Raw genomic sequence first — 21,542 nt, forward strand, 5'->3', positions numbered from 1 at the left:
CCAGTCTCCTTTTCCTTCGTTTTCAGGGAAGAAAGCTCGGACTTTCGACCTCGAAGCTATGTTTGAGCAAACGAGAAGAACTGCAGTGGAGAGGAGCAGGAAGGTTTTGGGTAAGAAATGCGTGTGGAGTCAGCTAGTGCGTTTAAAACGTGTTTTGTTTTCCATCTTGGGCTGATGTTTCAAGTGTCTCAGACTGGCTGTCTAGAGAACATAAAACAAATGCACTTTGTTCAAGGAAGAAAGTCTTAAACAGCTTGGGGCTCGGTAAATAGCAAAGTTAATTTACGTATGTTGTCTGAGTGTGTAAGAGCAGTGTGCATGTGCAAGGTTCCTATTGTGAGACATAGCTTAAAATACAGGAAAAAGGTGAATTTGAACACAACACTTTTTCTTCTTTTACTTAGTTGTGTATTTATTTTGCAAGGAAAGTTGGTACAGATGGGTTTAACCTAGAGAGGACAGGATAAAAAAAATGAAATGTGTGTCTTATGCTGAACAGCAGGTTATACAGCAGCCCACAAATTTGTTTCTGTCTTCTGCTGTGCTAGGAGTGGGTGAATTTTCAAGGTGGTGTTTTGGGAGTGGGAGATAGAGAAAATTGTGTCTTTTGCTGCACGTATCCAAGCAAACACCATTCCAAACAAGGTCCTTGGGAGACACTCATGTATGTTCTAGAAATCTCTCTGCTTTCTGCCTTCGCTTGGACAGTTTGTGCAGAATGTGTGGGTTTTCTTTTTGTTTTGTTGTTTTTTTTCATGTGATGCCATCATAGTTGTACAGCTTCTATCCTAGATTATCACAGTATCGACTAGGTTGCAAGAGACCTCTGGGATCAAGTCCAACCTTTGAGCTAACACCATTGTGTCAACTAGACCATGTCACTAAGTTCCACATCCAGTCTTTTCTTAAACACCTCCAGGGACTCCAGGTGACTCCACCACCTTCCTGGGTAGCCCCTTCCAATGTCTAATGACCCTTTCTGTGAAGAAATTTTTCCTAATGTCTAACCTGAACCTCCCCTGGCGCAGCTTGAGGCTATGTCCTCTTGTCCTATCGCTAGTTGCCTGGGAGAAGAGGCCAACCTCTACCCCGCTACAGCCTCCTTTCAGGTAGTTTTAGAGAGTGATAAGGTCTTCCCTGAGCCTCCTTTTCTTCAGGTTAAACAATACCAGTTCTCGCAGTCACTCCTCATAGGACATACCCTCTAGACCCTTCACCAGCTTTGTTGTCCTCCTCTGACTCGCTCTAGCACCTCAATGTCTTTCTTGAAGTGAAGGTCCCAGAACAGGACACAGTAGTCGAGGTGCGGCCTCACCAGTGCCAAGTACAGGGGAACAGTTACTTCCCTAGTCCTGCTGGCCACACTATTCCTGATACAAGCCAGGATGCAGTTGGCCTTCTTGGCCACCTGGGCACACTGATGGCTCATGTTCACCTGACTGTCCACCAGTACCCCCAGGTCCTTTTCTACCGGGCTGCTTTCCAGCCACTCTTCCCCCAGCCTGTAGCGCTGTATGGGGTTGTTATGGCCAGAGTGTAGGACCCGGCACTTGACCTTGTTGAACTTCATACCATTGGTCTCGGCCCGTCTATTTAACCTGTCCAGATCCCTCTGCAGAGCCTTCCTACCCTCAGGCAGATCAACACTCCCACCCAACTTAGTGTAATCCACGAATTTACTGAGGGTGTACTCGATCCCCTTGTCCAGATCATCAATAGAGATATTAAACAGGACTGGCCCTAGTACTGAGCCCTGGGGGACACCACTAGTGACTGGACGCCAACTGGATGCAGTGCTGTTCACCACCACTCTCTGGGCCCAGCCATCCAGCCAGTTCTTAACCCAGCAAAGTGTGCACCTGTCCAAGCCGTGGGCTGCCAGCTTATCCAGGAGAATGCCGTGGGAGACAGTATCAAAGGCTTTGCTGAAGTCCAAGTATACTAAACCCACAGCCTTTCCCTCATCCACTAGGTGGGTCACCTGGTCATGAAAAGAGATCAGGTTGGTCCGGCAGGACCTGCCTTTCCTAAACCCATGCTGACTGGGCTTGATTGTCTGGTTGTCCTGTATGTGCCCCATTATAGCACTCAAGATGATCTGTTCCATGACCTTGCCAGCCACCGAGGTCAGGCTGACAGACCTGTAGTTCCTGGGATCCTCTGTCTGGCCCTTCTTGTGGATGGATGTTGGACGGGCCAGTCTCCAGTCATCTGGGACCTCCCCAGTTAGCCAGGACTGATGATAAATAATGGAGAGTAGCTTAGCAAGCTCTTCCGCCAGATCCCTCAGTACCCTTGGTGGATATTGTCTGGTCCCATAGACTTGTGAGCGTCCATGTGGCTCAGCAGGTCGCTAACTACTTCCTCTTGAATTATAGGGGGTCTGTTCTGCTCCCTGTCCCTGTCTACCAGCTCAGGGGGGCAGTTGCCCTGAGGATAACCAGTCTTACTGTGAAAGACTGAGGCAAAGAAGGTATTAGGCACCTCAGCCTTTTCCTCATCTGTGGTCACAGTGTTCCCCCCCGCATCCAATAAAGGATGGAGATATTCTTTTGATCTCCTTTTGTTGTTTATGTATTTATAAAAACACTTTTTCTTATTTTTTACTGCAGTGGCTAGATGGAGTTCTATTTGAACTTTCACCTCTAATTTTCTTTCTACATGACCTAACGACATCCTTGTACTCTTCCTGAGTTGCCTGCCCCTTTTTCCAAAGATCACAAACCTTCTTTTTTTCCCTAAGTTCCTGCGAAAGCTCCCTGTTCAACCAAGGTGGAATTCTTCCCTCACGGCTCGTCTTTCGGCTCATGGGGATGGCCTGCTCCTGCGCCTTTAAGATTTCTTTCTTAAAGTATGTCCAGCTTTCCTGGACCCCTTTGTTATCAAGAACTATTTTCCCCCTGGACTCTCTGAACCAGTGTCCTAAATAGGCCAAAGTCCGCCCTCTGGAAGTCCAGGGTAGAGGTTTTGTTGGCCCCCTTCCTTCTTTCCCCAAGAATCAAAAATTCTATCATTTTGTGGTCGCTGTGCCCAAGACGGCCTCCAACCACCACATCTCCCACCAGACCTTCTCTGTTCGTAAACAGCAAGTCCAGCAGGGCACCTCCCCTAGTGGGCTCGCTAACCAGTTGTGTTAGGAAGTTATCTTCCACACACTCCAGGAACCTCCTAGACTGCCTCTTTTCTTCTGAGTTGAGTTTCCAGCAGACATCCAGCAAATTAAAGTCTCCTACTAGAACGAGGGCTAGCAATTGTGAAACATCAGCCAGCTGCTTGTAGAATAGTTCATCTGCCTCTTCATCCTGGTTGGGTGGTCTATAACAAACTTGCACTAGGTTATCTGCCTTGCTGGCCTTTCCCCTGATTCTTACCCATAGGCACTCAACCTTATCACCACTATCCTTAATCTATCCTTAATCTTTAAATTATACTTAATCTGCTCTCTAAAGTGTTGCAGTTCACGAAGTTAGTAGACTTAAAACACCTTGTCCTGAAGAATCCAATTCTGTATGAAAGAATAAGATGATTACAATGTTGGTTGTTTTTATTGTTTTGATTCTATACAGAACCACAAGAACAGACCTCTGTGGAGGCTCATTGACTTTGCAGACTTTAAGACACTGTGAAATTCAAATATACAAGGGATTCCAAAACTTGACTTGGATCGTTTGTTTTGTGTTGGCTGGATCTAAACACAAACACACAAACAGTGTGTTTCCATGTTGGAAACATTTTAATGTTTGATACTGGTTCAGGTTGAGCTATCATTCCCTTTGAGATATCATTTGCTTATACTGTATGTTAGTTTAGGAGGGGAAATCCAGTAAGTGATTACAAAAACATAATGTTTTTAAGTCAAGATGTCTTGAATGTGTCCCCTCCCTCGCCCCACATCCCTGAAAGGTTTCTAAACTCTTACCCATAAAGGAAGCACGACACATTTTGTTCTTTACAAGGTTGATCATTTTAGCAAAAATTACAAAGCTTTGTATGTAATTTTGCTGTTTAACTTAGAAACAAATTTTGGTGTGCAGAATATAGTAATCAAAAAGGTGTATATTTTACAGCTTTTTGTGGGGGCAGGGTAATGTGAGCATTTTATTTCCAGATTTCTTAAGATACAGTGTTAACTTTTAGCTTTTTTGGAATACCTGTGATAACTTTTGGAAATGTCTCCTCCGCTACCCAAACTGTGGATAAAAAGAACTGAGATCAAAACATGTTTCATGGTTCTGTATCTTGCAGGTGTTTGTTTATCTCTTCAGAGGAAAATGTTTCGTAGCTTTGCTGCAAAACGTATTTTTCTTTTTAGTTTAGTAAACAAACTAAAGTGAGCAAAAAAAGAAAGTGTTTCTTGTATAGAGAGAAAGTAACTTTTCTCTGCTTAATTGAAGTTATTCAAGCACTTTTAGAAATCCAGTAGGTGTATCTATTACCCTGTCATAATCCCACCATTCTTATACTTTGAAATTAAAGGTTCTGTTTACTTTGATTTTGTTGCACTGTTCCACAGGGATTCTTTTCAGTAAGTGAAGTGGGAATATACTCTTAATACAAAGAGTATTGTATTTATTTTGTATTTATTTTCCATAAATCGTGTTTAGAGTTCACTTATTTACATCTGTGTGTACTTATGCACTAATTTAGTTCCCTGTGCTATGAAAACTTAAAGAAGTCTCTGAAGTAATCATACTGTTTTAGTAAAGTGTTGAAAATACTGAAGTATCAGCATCCTTATATAATGAACTTAAGTTTGATAGTGTGTACAAACTAACAACTGGAAGGTGTTTGCATTTTCCTTGAGACATTTTGTCTTTCTGAATGATCATTGAAGTAGCAGTGGAAACTTAATTTATATAGAAAAGTAATCTGTTTTCAGGTGAAATCCTTTATTTCCTGTTACCTTTTCAAATATTTCATATAGGTCTGAAAATAAAGAAAATTGTTTTACTGTCCTCAGCAGGCCTCTAATTTCATTATTTTCTAAAAGTTTTGATTATTTGTCATTTATGGTCTTTCTGTATTCAGAGGCTCGTGAAAGAGAGAAGGAAGAACAGGCTGAAAAAGAGTCTAGAAGTTCATACACTGATTCATCCGCTTCAGCATCCAGTGCAACAGGAGCTGGGTCTGCATTAACCCAAAGGTACTTAGATATGGTGGGAGATTCCATGTAACAGCTTCCTTACCTGAAGAGGGTTTTTGGCATTGTTTTTTTTTTGAGAGCATGTATGAACATTTAACTTGTATGAAGATGTCTATGTTATCTGAAGTATTTCAGTGGAAATACCGATTTTAATTTTTTTTTTTATGTATGCTTTCTTGAAGATGTGTCATATTTGTAAATATTGTCATTATGTATATTTAATAGTTAATTTTGCAGTCTTGTCCCTAATCCCGTTTGGCATACTTTTTTTTTTAAAAGTAAGAACGATGTTATCTGTGGATTTTTTGAAAATATTAAGGCAAATATAATGACTACATGTGCTGATTTAATGAGCAGCTATTGTTAGCACCTGTAGATAGAATATACTTGTTCATGCCTGCTGAAAAAGAAAGCAGAGCAGGTGAAGAGCCTCGATATGCACATTGTACAGAGTAGTGGTGAGGTTGAGAAAGTATTTTGTTTTGACTTCAGTCTGAAATTTACTATCAAACTTGCCAACGTCTGTTTGTTATTGACAAACAATAAATGCTACTGCTTTGACAGTTTGAATTCTGAAATGCTGGAAAATCAAAAGTAGCTGAAGGTAGTGGGGACCACACAATTCCATTGCACGGCAGGGATTGCAGAGATCAGTGCACTGAAAATTTTTATGTTTCTGTATCTATGGAAGTCTAATAACCCATACAAGACTGTGGTAGGCCTGTATATGTACCTTATGGGCTGACAGAGTCTATATGTGGTACGTAATTATAGACAAACTTGCAGCGTTTCAGACTGTGAACAAATTTTTGTTACAAAATTTACTTTTTTACGTGTTGCTCTATGGAGAACTCAAATGAGCTGTGCGCTCTCACCACAATAACTGATCCCACAATATACTACCCTATAGATCCTGTGTTATGTCTTGTGCACGAGGGAAAAATATTCTGTGCTCCCATTTGCTTTTGATGATCTTAGATACCTGTCTGGTGAAATAATGAAGGATCACAAGCATTTAAATGTAACATGAATATGTACTGTATATGGGTGACTTCTATATAAAGAATCAGTTAAAACAAATGGTAAGGTGGAAGGCAGTCAGGTGATACAGAGCCTTTCTGTTAATCATCTCATTTTGCTAATGGACTTGGCAGAAGAGAACTCCAGGGACTTTGTATAAAGGAACATAACATACTTTTCAGTATTCTGAGTTATTAGGTGGGCTCTGGTAACTCATCAGAGTTTTGCTGATACTAAGTTTTCTTTATTTTTCTGTTCTTACTAAGCATTGGTAAGGGAAGGCATGACGTGAAAACCTCTCCTGGAAGTTTTATATTTCCTTGTAAAATATGGTATGTAGCTTAGTACTTACTGCTAAAAACAGGAAGCTAGTGAAGGAGACATGCCATTGTGACTCAGCCTTAATTCAGAGGAACAATCCTACAACTGACAATTTAAGTCTGAAACATAGGACTCTCAGTAGTTCTTTTTATAATGTAGATTTTAGTTATTATAAACTGATCTAGTATGTGTAGCTTGTTCTGTTCTCTGAAAATGGCAACACTTTCCTGAATGTTAGTTTTTTAAAATTCATAGCAGCTCTCATACTAAATTTTTAATTGTTAAAAAGGGCTTGGTCACTACAAAAACATGTGAAAAACAGCTACTGATTGTTTTTCCTTTCGAGCTACTTTGCTGTAGAGAAATGTTTACAATAGTTGTGGTACTTACGTATTTATGCATAAGTATAATAATAGTAATTATGCTTTGTGGAATGAAAGCACCTCCTAGTATATAAAAAGAAAAAACCTGAGAAAATAAAGTGTATGATGTGAGGAGAGTGAACACATGGGGGGGATATGCCCACATGCTTGCACAACTCTCAGAATGTTTTTTTTATTTCCCCTGTCTATGTGCCATCCATGCTCTAATGCAGCTTTTTTTTTTTCTGTTAGAGCTTGTTTCACTTACTGAGGAGGTAATGAGGGAAAGCAAAAAACAATTCCTTACACTTCTCTGAATCCTGGGAAGGGGGCTGGCAAACTGGTTCTTCTTTCTTTACAGCCTCTGGTAGAGTTAACACTGCAAGGCTGAAAGTTGAAGGAAACGCCACTTGTTTTGCCCTTTTTGTCAGCACCACTCCTGGTCGCTGTCAGAAGCGTAGATGGGCTTTTGGTCTGGCTGCATTGGGATGTTCTTATGTTTGACTTTCTTCCAGTCAAGACAGAGGACACCAGTAACTGTAGCTGGAGTACTTAGCTGTCCCTGCCAAGCTTGGAGCGTGGTGAAAAATAGCGCTGCAGTTCTGGCCATTTCATATGCAGAGTGATTACACTGCCTCTCAGAATCCTAAAGTGTTTGATTTGATCAATTTATCCCTTCTAGCAAATGAGGGAATAATAAGGATAGATAATTAGGAAGGAAGCTAGGTATTGTTCTTGGGTGTCTATAGAAACATCTGAAAATCTGGGACTCCAGGATGGAAAAGCCTCCTTGTATTCGTTATGTTGTATACATTCTTCTCACTGGCAGCTACAACATGTATTTGGTTCCATTCTAAAACTAATTAAATAGTTCGTCTTTTGGGGAGAAGATATGTGGTTTGCTAGTCTGGGAATGCATGTTGACTCCTAAAACACAACTCTTTTCCACATACTAAAGTTGTTAGTTTTGGGGATACTTAACTTGAAGAGCTTTGAAGGTCTCAGCCTGTTCCTCACATGCTGGAAAAGCTTCCTTTTGGTAGAAGGATATTGATTGCCCCACTGTTGCAGAGTAGGAGAAGCTCTTTTTATATGAGTTAGATTTATTAGATAATCATATCCTGATCTAGGTCTTTAAATGTCTTTCATCACTATGCAAAAAAAAGTTTGTGTGTAGAGGTAATATCTTTTATTAGGCTAGTAAATATAGTTGGGAAAATTAGACAAGCTTTCAGGCATGCCAACCCTTCTCATCACTATAATGTCTGAGGACCTAATTCATATTGGTTTTAGTTTGTTTTGATTTCTCCCTGAAATAGAATTTCAGTTGCTTATGCAACACAAATATTTTCTGTGTAACCTGCTGTCTGCTTGGTGTACAGCCGGTTTGGGGAGTGGAGTGGGGCTGCATTCTCTGTCACAATTACATAGTTTCGAACATATTTTTTTAATCCTTTGTTATGTTCTTAAACTTGTGTGGTTTTATTATAACCTAAACTTAAAAAAACCCACAATACCTCTGTAGTCTTCTTTTTTATTTTTTTCTCAAGCTATCTTTTGTAGTCTTGCTCACTTATAAACTCACATACACGCTTTTAAAATATAAGCTCCTAAACCAAGTCTTGCAATGTGAGCTTTTCTCACTGAATCTGGAAGGAATGTCTTGATTTCCACTGCAAGATACCACTGTGATGATGCACTGTATCTAGTCAAAAGGCAAAGGTTTCTGCTTCTAACTTTCAGACCTTCTGCCAGTTAGAATACTGCCTACTTGATAACTACCAGCAGAGGGAGCACACTTATTTTGAATGAACTGAATGAGCGTGGACTAAATAGCTCTACTTACTTTTATGAAATTTTCCAATGCCAAAAATAATGTCTTCACACAACTGATTTGGACAACAGCAAAATGGTAATTTAATGTAACTTCTAGAATCTACGTTTGTGACAGTATCAAATAATTGGTCGAAAGTGCATGATTCCCTGTTATTCATTACACCATTATTAACCGAGTGCCATGCTTTGTGTTGTCACTCTGGTTGTGAGCCTCGGTGATTACTGTTTTAAGTTCTGCCCAGCCAACAGAGGTGCAGAGCATCTGCACAAGCTGCACCTTCAAGCAGAATCTTGAAAATGCTCTGTAACAGTATATTCTGTTGGCTTCTAAGCAATATTGAAAACCATACTAGTGATGTGATACTGTTGTTTTTACAATCCATCTAACTTTCTCTGTGTTTTATTTTGTCCAGTTTTTTGATCTGTCTGTCACTATGGTATTCCTTTTTTTAAAGCTCTGTTTAAGCTTTTAAGATGATGATGGGACTACACTCTGTTAATAAAAGTTAGTTTATTTTTTTCTGCTAATTTCAGTGTTTACAAATTTGCAGCAGTGCTCAACATCTGTTATCTGAAAATTCATAAGGAAGTGCCGATGTTCTTGAAATAGTAATTTTTAAAATTTTTCCGTGCAGAGACACAGCCTGTAGTGAAAGTGAAGGCAGCTCAGATGAAGAGTTAACTGGTCCTTCCATGCAATCCCAGACTTCTGCTCAAGGTCCAGCTGAGGATACTGATGATGATGATGAAGATGATGAATTCATTGGGCCACCACTTCCGCCTGGGTTCAAGGATAGTGATGACGATAATGATGATGATACAGAGGAGGAAGATAATGTAAGTATTTTGTTCTTCTTTATGTTTTAACGCTTTCAGTAGACTCTTAATTTGTAAGTGTGCTCTTGCCTTTATGATTGAATTTGAAGTATGACTGTTGTTTGAAATACAGGTTTTTGTGTTTTTTCTAATGATTATTCAACAAATGCAAATAATTGTTTTCATTTAAAAATACCAGGATTTAAAAAAAATGTATGCATGTGAATTTCAAGGGAAATTCATCATCAATTAGTATATACGATTTAATCTTTTTTGTTTTCACATTATGAAAGAACTACATATATAAGTATTTTCTGTGGTTTGTTTCCCAACACATGTGTAGAATTTTTTACAAGAAAGAGGACATAGAGGTGGGCTTGAATCTAGGGAGAACAATTGTGCCAAAACTGTTCTGAGAAAATGAGCTGTGGTAACTTGAGAGCTTTATTTTTTCTTTTTGCTTGTTTCAGTTTGTTTCTTTAATAAATATAAATAAGTGCCAGACCAGTTTGTTAGCGTAAATAAAGATTGTCTTTTCTATCAACGTTAAAAGCAAGAAAACCCCTGACAGCCTAACGTGGGTATCACAGATACTCAGTTGACAAATCTGCCTCTATTGAGTTAAAAGTTTAATGGTTTGATGTTTATTCTCCAAAACTTCCTGGATTAAATATTTTGTGGCAGTGCATTTTGTATGATGGTTTCCATGTTGTTTTGTAGCAACAGTGGTAGAAGTCCTGTAAAACCAGCCTTACTTATGCTGTTTTGAACCATTCAGTAACAGAAAAAACCTGTATGTCCTGCTATATATGGGCCACAAAGATGATCAGAGGGCTGGAGCACCTGTCCTATGAGAGCAGGCTGAGAGAGTTGGGGCTGTTCAGCCTGGAGAAGAGCAGGCTCTGGGGGGGCCTAGCAGCCTTTCAGTACCAGAAGGGGGCCTACAGGAAAGCTGGAGAGGGACTTTTTACAAGGGCATGGAGTAATAGGATGAGGGGTAATGGCTTTAAACTGAAAGAGGGTAGATTTAGATTAAATATAAAGAAGAAATTCTTTCCTGTGAGGGTGGTGAGACACTGGAAGAGGTTGCTCAGAGAAGTTGTGGATGCCCCCTCCCGGAATTGTTCAAGGCCAGGTTGGATGGGGCTCTGAGCAATGTGGTCTAGTGGAAAGGTGTCCCTGCCCATGGCAGGGGGAGTGAAAGTAGATGATCTTTAAGGTCTCTTCCAACCCAAACCATTCTATGATTCTATGATATAAATATAAACCTAATTCTAAAAAACAAATTCCCAGGTGTCTCAAGGGTTTATTGTCAATTCCTCTTCAGTTTTGACTAGGTATTCAGTTTGTTTGTTCTGTACCTATAAAATCTCTTACCTTGCATCTTGTGAACTTTAAAACATAAGTTTAGACTACTCACTTAAAATGAGCAAGAGGAACTTCTTAAGTAATGACATAACTGATTTTTAGAGGGTGCCTAAACTTATATGAACACAATTTCATTTTTTTTTTTTCCAGGGAATAAGGGATGGGAAATTCTGATGCCTTAGGGTTTTTATTACTTTGTCTGATCTGCTTGGATTTCTTTAATTATCAGACTGTACGTTTTAGTGCCGTATCTCTTGTGAACTCATCTGTACCCCACACATTTCTTTTTCTGTCTTAGGGAACCAACTGTGGATAAATCCGAAACTTTCCTTGAGGATGTTGTAAGCCTTAAGTTAACTTATGACTTACTATTGATCTGTATCAGGAATTCTCTTAACTTTTAGCTGTTATGGCACTGTGGAGGGAGTCTGTATTCCTGAAGGCATCACAGACTCAGCAGATTTCAGTTGCTGTGGATCATGTCATATTGAAGTCATTACTTCTTTTCTGCCAGTTTTCCAGTCTTGGGTCTGGTTGTTCATATAATTTGAACTCATAGTGAAATCTTAAAATACAGTGCTTTATCAAGAAATTTTATCAAACATTAGTCTCTCCAACAGATAATCAGAATAATAGTTCCTCTCTTGAAAAGTACTTACACTTATTGATGCTGAAGGAAATGTTTGGTCTTCTTCAGTTTTGTCTCTAAATACATTTCAGCCTATTTCAGTATCTTCCAGAGTGTTAGTGTACACGGATTGTGGTGAACCAAGATGCTTGTCATTTTGGAAAAAACCCACAATGTATTACAGAAATAACAGCTTCTGAAAGTACCTATTAATAGCTGCTAACTTTGTGTGTGTATGTACTAGGAACTGGTAAATTTCAAAAAATGCATGCTTGTTCTGCACAGGTGTTTTGTTATTTCTTTGGGTTCTCATCAGAATGCCCTTCTAAATCACAGCTCTCTCTGTGATCTTTTGCTGTACTGTCAGCACTTCTGAAGTTTGTAACTGCCTTATAGCACTGAATAATTGAAGCCACACAGAGAGAAATAACCAGACTTGGGAATCAAGTCTTGCCAGGTATCTTTAATCTTTGGGAGAGTAAAAGTTCTCCAAGATACTGAAAGGATTTCAGTGTATATGACAACAGTGTAAAATAAAACAGTGTAAACTTGAAATCATGTTATATCATGGCAAGTAAACCCAAGGTTAAGCCTCATATCTGCTAATATTTCACTGAAGTGTTGCACAAAACTTTGCATTGTAAGTCTCTTGTAGCTATTTATCCTGATCTTTTCTACACAGACTTTATGGTTTGTTGCTTTGTTTCTGTGTTATGTCTTTACTTAGTTTCTTAAACAATGGAGATTTGAAAATACTAGAACTATAGGCAGCAGTTGTCTTAGGGGAAAAAAAAAAGTTATATTTCTGTGGAATGCCTTCTTGTCAGGGTCTTAAGGAATTAAGTTGATTTCTAAACTGAGTATCTCCAGATTGTTCTTCCTAATAATTAAGAGAATTTTACATGTGTTGGAAAATTATAGAGAATTTTGCTTAAAAACCACACTTACCAGATTAGCTAAATTTTTCTTGTAACTCATGCCAGAAATTACTTGGGTTTTCTTTTTGCAAATGAGAATTGGTACAAGTAGCTTGTGGTTGGACCATAATTTTGTTGTAAGACTGGATTAAAATTTGGGAAAATTTTTCCCCTGATTCCATGGTCTGTCAGAGACATCACTTTCTGCAGCTAGCAAAAAGCATTATATATTTAGCCTGCGGTAATTTCCTTCTGAAGTAAAATATTTATGTGTGTTGGTAATGGTCTTGCCTTCTTATACTGAATTAGCAAAATTATTCAGTTGCATCAAAGAAAGTTTCACCACATTGGTCAAGCAAGCTATAATGGAAATACACTAAATATTCAACATCTGTTCTATTGCATCATCAGTGGAAGGCTGGCATCCTTTGGCATCTCTTTTGTTGAGTAATTTTAGTTGAGTAATTTTATTAGGTTCACATGAATCAAGAGTCCTATACATACTACTGTTCCAGTTTATGGTATAATTATCTCTTTTGTTTCAGCAGTGAGTGCTATATGGATTCCTAAATGTAATCATGTTCAAACTATAGATTAGTGCCGAGTTGTAGCAGACTCCTTCATTTATCATAGAATCATAGAAGCATTTTGATTGGAAAGGACTTTTAAGATCGAATCCAACCATTATCATGCATTTTCTAAGTATATGGCACATGAATGTTATTACTTCATTGTCTTTTCCTACTGCCTTTCTATGCTTTTAACTCTGCTTTCACTCCCCTCCTAATTCCAACCCTCCCTAATCAGCACCTCTCCCAAAATCAGTGATCTCTGCCGGTGCCCGACCACCTGAAGTGCCCTGTGTACCGTGTCTTAGCTGACTGATTCACTCATGACTGTGCCGATTACTCCTGATGAGAGAGGGCTTCATGGTCGAAAGGAGTGGAAAGTGATCTCTCGTTTTGCTAACCAAAGTTCCAATTATACAAACAGGATCCTCCATTGTTTCTCTTACACTGTTTTCATGGTAATAGCTGTGAATTTTCACATAGCCTTTGAGTAAGCCATGCTGTCTGGCTAAATTCTTTCCTTATGAATACTGTTTAGAGCTGTTGATACCTGGCCTTTCCCAGCTCAGTCAAGGGTGAAATCTAGCACGCTCACTCTAAGCTAAGGAGCAACGTGTTTCCCTAGCACTCAAATAAAGTCAAGCCAGTCAGTTTTTACATCAGGAAATCCTTACAAAATATGCCTCTAGTAATTCCGAGGAGTTTTCTTGGTTGGTAAATTGAACTATGCCATGACAAATCGGCACTTTAAACAAAATGCAGCTTTATTATTCATATGTATGGAATAAATGAGGTCTTGTAGGAGAAAGTAATTAAATGCTGAGCACTCATTTACTCATTTAACATAGCAGTGTGGGTGAACAGTATTATTTAATAATTGAGAAATTGCAAGAAGATGCATAATATCTCTTAAGTGGTAAAACTGTGTATATTTTTGGAGGCAATACCTGCGTTCCACAGAACAGGGTAAAGCTTTTAGTAGTAGAGGTAGATTATGAAGAGAACAGGTTATCAGTGACGTAATAGAAAATATCTATTTCTTTTTAATCCCTTTGTGCTATAGTGTGCTGTGTACCTGTTTTCTGTTGTCTTCCAGCAAAGATGGCTGCAGCATAGTCGGGCTTTGTGCATTGAAATCTCTACAGTGCGGTCTATTATACATACAAATAATTTTGGAAAAAACAACTGAATTGTTACTTTAACTTGATGTCTGTCACGTGCCAATGAGATAAGGATTTAAAAAAAAATTATGTAATTGTTTGTATGCCTGTCAGATTTATGGATTCTGAGCACTGAATATGATTTTTCATTATCTCTCCAAAGGGCAGTGGGCATCTTGTTTAGCGAAACTTTTGCTTTGGTTCTGTAAACTTCTCTAGAACGCCAAAGGGAAAACAATGTGCAGAAACAGCTGATTTTACTTCAACCTGTCTTTCTCAGTAGTTGGTTTGTTTGCTGGTTGACTGTTTTAATTTCTAGCAAGATTGTGGTATTTTTAAATTTGTATGTATTTGAATAATGCTACAACTGACTTGATAAAAGTGAAGTTGGTGGAAACCAGAGTTAAAAGACCCCAGTGAAAAGTTTCAGACAGAAAGGTAACTTGCAGACTGGTGTGATTTACGTTTGTCTGAACTTAAGACAATAGTTACAAAACAGTCTAGAAATAGATTTGGTTGAGAATAAGCAGAGCAGCAGAAATATGAGACTTGTGGGTTTTCAGTCTAAACAGTTAATTTATAACTGGGAAGATTTTGTGTCAGTGTGGATGCCAGAGGCCTTTGGGGTCTAGAGCCTCCCCTTACTGCTGCTCATGAACTCAGTTATTTTCTTTCCTGTGAAGGGAATCAGGAAGCAGCTGTGCTTTCTTGATTTCCTGTTGATCGATTGGTGATCACAGTATGATCCTGTGAGCCCCAAGGAAGGCAGGTGTTGCTATTATGAGAACTCTGTGATTCCTTTTTCTTGGTTGTACATCAGGCTGTGGTTGGTATGCTTAGGGGAGAGGAGAAATGGAAAGCTCCATTGAATAATTCTTTTGTTTTGTTTCCAGATGTACTGTGAGACTGTCTCTCTTTTGTTTATCATATTTTGCTGCTGAAGTAACTTCTTTAAAACACAAGTATCTATATTTTTGACCCTGAAGAAAACAAATTTTTCTTTAATAGTTATGAGTTGCAGTTCTGTAATCTGAAGTCTTGTGAACTTTGTGTAACAGATAAAACACATCAAAATACTGACTTCGCCCTGGTAGCTTGCCACTGTCTCTCAAACCTGACTTTAGATGTGTTTTTTATTATAGGAACATTGTTTTTCCACCATTCTTTGTTCAGTTGTTTTTGCTTTCTTAAGGGAGACTGCGAATAGAGACATCTGTCAAAATGTCTCACTGCTGTGAGCTTAGCATCTTTTGAGTCTATGGTTGGCCCAGGACTGCCCAGCTCACATTGGGTATTTTGCTGAATAATCATCAGGTGGAAGCAGTAGCTGGTGGTTATTATCTTTGATGGGAATTTTTTGTACCTTATTGGTATTTTTATAGGAAAATGAATGACAGAAGTTAATTGCTGAAGGTTTTGAATCAGCACTGTTAGTTTTTGTGTATTACACATTTCTGTAATTTACATTTTCATGTGATATAAACTGAACATAAATTTTTGAGGCGATCCATAGATACTATATTACATATGTGAATTCTGACTTGAGTTACTTTTTTCTCTGAATTTATATAAGTTCATTTTATGTGCTCAAGTCTTTGGTAGCTGTTATAAAGGATTTTTCTGTATTTGCTTAAATTCTGTGTTAATACTGATGGTAGTTACATTTAACAAATAAATATCTAGATTTAATAACTTATTTATTTAGTATAATTCACCTCCATTCGTGCCAGAAGTGATGATTCTTAACAAGGCACAATATGCTTATAAGTACTTATACAAATATTTTGCAGTTCTTTTTTTGTAGTAGTGTAAGGAATACTGCTGTATCAAGTACATTTTAAGGACAATAGGTACACTTGGTATCAATTCCCTCTGATATTTTCTGCTCGTTACAGTTTTTATATGAAAGACTTGCATTAATTTGGAGATTGAGGAAAATAAGAAGAAGAGTTGTCTATTTGAATTGTGATCAGTGCTTTTCTGTAGTGCTTTTTCTCCTAATGGTGTAAAAACCTGGATTGTCAGTGCCAGTTTTTCGCATGGTCATAAACTGAGAGGGGGAGGGAGGAAGCAGAGCATCTCCTGTAGTCTGAAGCTTTTCAGGTTTGGTTTCCCTTCTGATAGTATGCCTTTCTGGAAAACCTGAAGAAAATCTTTTTGTTTCCATTCAGGGGTCTTTTAAAAGAGAAAACGGCTTGTTTTTCAGAGAGCAGATTCTTAACGAGGGCAATATTTCATGTGGTAAATTTTGAGGTTGAGAGATCTAGTAGAGTCTTTGCCAGCTTTTTTACCCTGGCAAGATGCACTGGGAGTGTATCTGGTGTTGTGCAATCAAAATAAAATCTGGCTGGAGGGGGAGAGGAGAACTAGCCAAAGCAGTCATGTCAGGGTTGGTAAGTGGACAGGTTTAAATTTAGGACATAAGCATTTTTCAAGGTAATGGATGACACCTATTAAAAAACATTAGTAAGAAAGTGTGTATTTAGGAATTTTCTCTTCTATGTGTCATTAGAAGATGTGCTGAGATCTTTAACAGAACTTAATGGAGTGCTAGCGTCTTGTGATACTTTTTGTCACTTGAAGCAACAGGTATAGAGGAGGTTGTTGGAAGAATTTACCAGGTGGATTTGCAAGGCTTTATCTTATGTCTGGAGCTTAGTCACAGTTGATTCTTCTTTGGAATGGAGAACTATTTCTCCCTGCAATACCAAAGGGATACTAATCATGTTGTAATTATGTCCCTGAAACAAGTACAGCCTTGGGCCTCTCCAAGGCTGTACTCTGATTTGGGCATACTTCCAAAATGATAGCGTAGCCGTATTCCAAGTTTTAGAATTGTTTTGAGACACTTTTAAATTTTTGCAGAGCTTTAACAGGATATACCAGTAATACTCATTTGTTCAGAATGGAAGAAAGCCATTTCCTGCTGATTTAGAAGCAGAGTTTAAGTAGACTGTAATTGCTCCAATTAGAATTTGGCTATGGTACCAGGCTAAAAATCATGGTGGTGTAAAAATAAATAAATGTTATGGGAATTTTTAGTCATCCTAAGGAGTTATAATGTTTAGGCTGAGGATTGTCTGTCCTGGTAACTGCTGAATCTTATTTACCCAGTCATGTTTCATCGTGTCTAAAGAAGAAGAAATGAAGTAAGCTGAACACAGGAGTTTTTGTGTGCACATTAGAGACAGAAAAGTGTGGGTCTGAGGATGAGAGGCATTAATTTTGAACTACTTCTAGTCATTGATATGTTGATGAAAAATAGGTAGCAATTACCATTGCTTTCAATTTCCTTTTGTGTTCCCTTCCTGAAGAATGACGAGGAAAATACTTTTGTCATACATCATGTTACAGATGGAGTGAGAGATTCCGCTTCAGTTATAAGACAGAAGCAACAATATACTTTATTGATATGAAACAGTGAGTTAACGAAGTTCAATAGTAAATGCGACAGGGGTTTAACAAGATTTGATGGCAAGGTACAGTTGGTTATTTACTGCATAGAGGACAGGGTTAGACAAACCTATCAGGGAGACCCTCCTGTCGAGTCGTGAGGCTCAGAGAGGACTCCCTTGCTTTCTGAACTCCTTCTCAGAGAGGAGTCTGGGCGTGGCTGGATCCAATCCTAGTCCCAGACTTGGTCAACAGTTTGTATCTAAAGGATTTTATACGCACAATCAATCTTTTACAGGACTTAGGTAAGATTTCAAGGTTTACGATGCTACTAATCACTTACCAAGAATCTGCTGCAGCAAGCAATCTTCTGACCTTGAGGAGTAACCTTGAGAGGCATCCCTACTCCAGGGGAGATCCTGGCATGCAGCCTGCTGTCGTTTCAGGAGAGCTCAATGGGCCCTGGGCTGTCACTATTTATAGAGGAAGATGATTGATACATACAGTCATGTTTGCATACCAGCAAGACATCTGAGTTGCTGTTCCAGACAGCCCTTGGCTACCATGTTGCCATATGTCCCCTAAAGTCCAGCCTTAAGCTGGATGCAGCCACTGGTGGTTATGGCTTAAGCTGGGGGCAGGGGGAGCACACCGCCCGCTGCACCCCATGACTATAGTCCGTTCATCTTACCTTCACAGAGTGGTGGTACAGTCACTTCTTGCCTCTATATCAATAGTATATTGATAGTTTGTGTGCTTATATATCCACAGTAAATAGTGAAGCATTGCTATTTGCTATGCGTTAATTGTGTGTTTTGGGTGGTTGAAATAACCGAACCTTTATATACAACATAATTATAAGGAATAAACATATTAGAGTCAGCAAAATCACAACTGGGTGAAGCATATTATTAAACACTCCCATTGCTGTTGGTGACCATCCAAGAAGAGTTTCCTACCAGTGGTGTTCTCCATCCTTCTTCACTCTTACCAAGACATGGTGTATCTGTTCTGTATCATGATGAACAGTGATGAGTCTTGTGTCCATTGTTTCAGATGCGTTCTAGTAGTTGACACAGGTCATCGTGTTATAATAAGTTTCTTCATCTATGTAAGATTCATTCCGATGAGCGTATGCAATAAATCTTAAATCAACTTATAATTCAATTCATGTTTGAGGCATGGGTAACCTTGAGGCTGTACAATTCTGTGACCTACCTCTTAAGAAAAAATATTCTGTCTTTCTGAGCACATATTCTACATGCATATCTCAGTCACAAGACTGTACTTTCGATACCGTGTTATTTAGCAAGAATATGTAGTCGGAAATGTTAGGAAATTCCCTTCATGCAATAGTATATGAACATCTGATCCTAAATATTACTTTCTTTACTTCCAGTAGAAGTTGGGATCTTTGGAGGTGAAGAGACTGAAATGAATTTATTCTTTGAGGACCTAAAACACTTACACAGTCAAAAGAAAGTGTTGACTACCTTCTTACGTGATACTTTTATTGGCAATTGCAACAAATTTCCAACGTACTTTTATGAAGAAGCACAAATAGCATATTGTTTCTATCAGTCTTAGAATATATAAAGTATCTGTAAATTTGGAAAGGGTGCTAACAGTGGTCCTAACACTGTATTTGATACTGTTGGTATCACTGTGGAATACACAGACGGAAGACAGCAGGTTATCTTTGTATCTGGCATGTGAATGTTACCTTTTTGAAAAAGTTGTTTATGCTCGAAACAGAATGAGAAATACAGGTATAGAGAACTCTTGCTTGAATGAAGAGGAAAATGAAGTGGATGATAAGTATTTGAAATATTTATGTTGGGGATGATTCAATAATTTAGGAGGGCTATATTTGAAGGAAGAGTGTAAGTGACATGCAGTTACATTTCCTTTCCAAAACAGCTCTTCACAGGATTTTCGATTAACAAATGATTTGTGTTAAACTGTTGGAACTGCAGACTGTTCCAGTGGTATCCTTGGAGAGCAGTTTTGTTGACTCTTGGAATGTCTGCTGTTTGTTTAAAAGATGGCTTTGGATTTTTATGAATGTGAGACTACCACATATAACGTTTTACAACTGCTGCAATGGCATCTCTTATCTGCAGGTGGGCACTTAGCAGTATACAGGGACTATACGTACTTGATGCTTATGCTATCCAGGTAGCACAACAATCATACTGAACTTCCTTCCTTTACTCCTGTTTATCTTTTTTTTTTTTTTTTTTGTATTTCAGTACCTAATACAATTATTTTCAAATTATTAGGATCTTGAATAGTATTTTGCTGAGTTACCTTGTCTGCTATTTATAAATGTTTATTCGACGCATCATTGTAACTGAGGATTGCTAAATGTTCATATAACCAAATGTTTTTATTAAGCATCCCCTTTCATGGTCCAGTCCTGAAGCTTTTAAAATGTGTTTAAAGCTCTTAGTTGGATTCGAGTGAGTGCACTTGGGTTTTTTTAAACTATTTATTCCTTTATGCTACTGGAAGTATTTTGTTTTAATTTTGAAAATTATCAGTTTTACATCTATTGTTTTTGTAGAAAAACTTTTTGAAAGGTCTCAAAAAATGCCTTCTTAATGAGAGATAAGATACAAGAAAACGGAAAAAGAAGCCTTTAAGATCTTATTTAAGATCTTATACCTATTTATACAAGGACCCTAATGTAGTTTAAGAAGTCAGGTGAGTTAGACGTAGGATTCGGTTTTCAAGTGAAACATTACTTTGTAAAGCAAAAGTTATTTTCATATCATAAGCATCATGTGCAAGAATAGTAAAAAGGTGATAAATTATGTAATCTTTACTTCCCAATATAAAAAAAAATAGTTCAGACAGGACCTTTATGCAGTAGGGATAAGGACCTTTCTGTTCAGTTTTCTAAAATAGGGCTTAATGCAAATAGCTAATAACTATCTCATGCAGCTCAGGTTCATTATTTAAGGTTGGAGGAGTAGATCCTTTTCCATGTAAATACTGGGTTGACTTCAGTGGGACTACAGACGTGGACTTCCAGTTTTCTAAGTCGGACTGAGTATGCATAATCAGTGGCACTGCCAGCATTGTACCTTTGCTTTTACACTCTTGGTGAGACAGAAGATACAGAAAAAACTTAGTTTGCTACTAACAGAAAGAAGGTGATTTGTGACTTCCGTTTTTATTTCCGGGTTTAATTAACTTACCAGTGTTTAATAAATAAAAATCTACGGTATTTTGCAGCAAAGTGTGCTCTCAAGGTGCAAATAGGAGCTCATGGAACTGAGCAGTCTTCTGTGTCTCTGTCTGAGAGCAGTGAAGGGCTCGCAAAATAACCACTCTGCATTCTGGGTATCTCAGGACAGCACTGAACTCTGCACAGGCTGGCTACAAAGGGAGCATGCTGCAGGGGCATGGGCAGGTTGTTAATTTTTTGCTGTTGTATCTGCATTGCAGTTTATACACGAGTTACCTAGCTGATACACAAGTTTGAGTTCGTCTACATGAGATGCACTCAGTCTTTGACTTAGAAAACTTTCCTATGTCTTCGATACACCTTGACCCAAATATTGCACTAGGGGGCAGTGAAAACATCTTAGATGCATACCAGCCTTCCTGGAACTTCTGTTCGTCTTGCATAGTTTCTGCAGCCCTCTTTAGCAACTAGTTTGGAACCAGTTTTCAGAGGAAATAGTACTATGTAAAGATTTTGATTGGGATTATTTAGATGCATGGAATTCATTGCAATGAGCATGTGTACATTCTTGTGTGGTGAAACACAAGGTCTTAAATAAGGGTTGGACTCAGTCATGGTGGCCCTTTTAGAGTACAGAGGCTCCACAGGTCATCTTTCTTATAATAATGAGTATGAGTGCAGGAAATAAATTGTGGAAGAGCTGTAGAAATTAGGAATAGATCTTATTTTTCTGTGCATAACCAAAACTTTTGTTGTAGAAAAACTGGTTTTGAAGAGTTAAAATAATTAATTAATTCAAATCATACCTGGAATTAA

General features: G+C 38.4%; 1 protein-coding gene across 4 annotated transcripts in view; it reads left to right on the forward strand.

Moving 5' to 3' along the window:
- The window catches only part of WDR70 (WD repeat domain 70), a 146,497-nt gene that overhangs the window by 2,441 nt on the left and 122,514 nt on the right, over window positions 1-21,542 (forward strand). For all 4 annotated transcript variants that reach the window (XM_068422577.1, XM_068422576.1, XM_068422575.1 and 1 more), the window contains exons 3-5: window positions 27-110; window positions 5,029-5,143; window positions 9,318-9,519. In XM_068422577.1, the coding sequence (XP_068278678.1) occupies window positions 27-110; window positions 5,029-5,143; window positions 9,318-9,519 (401 nt within the window). The remainder of the gene's footprint in view (window positions 1-26; window positions 111-5,028; window positions 5,144-9,317; window positions 9,520-21,542) is intronic.

Source organism: Nyctibius grandis, chromosome Z (assembly GCF_013368605.1).
Source record: "Nyctibius grandis isolate bNycGra1 chromosome Z, bNycGra1.pri, whole genome shotgun sequence".
Classification (NCBI taxonomy): Eukaryota; Metazoa; Chordata; class Aves; order Nyctibiiformes; family Nyctibiidae; genus Nyctibius; species Nyctibius grandis.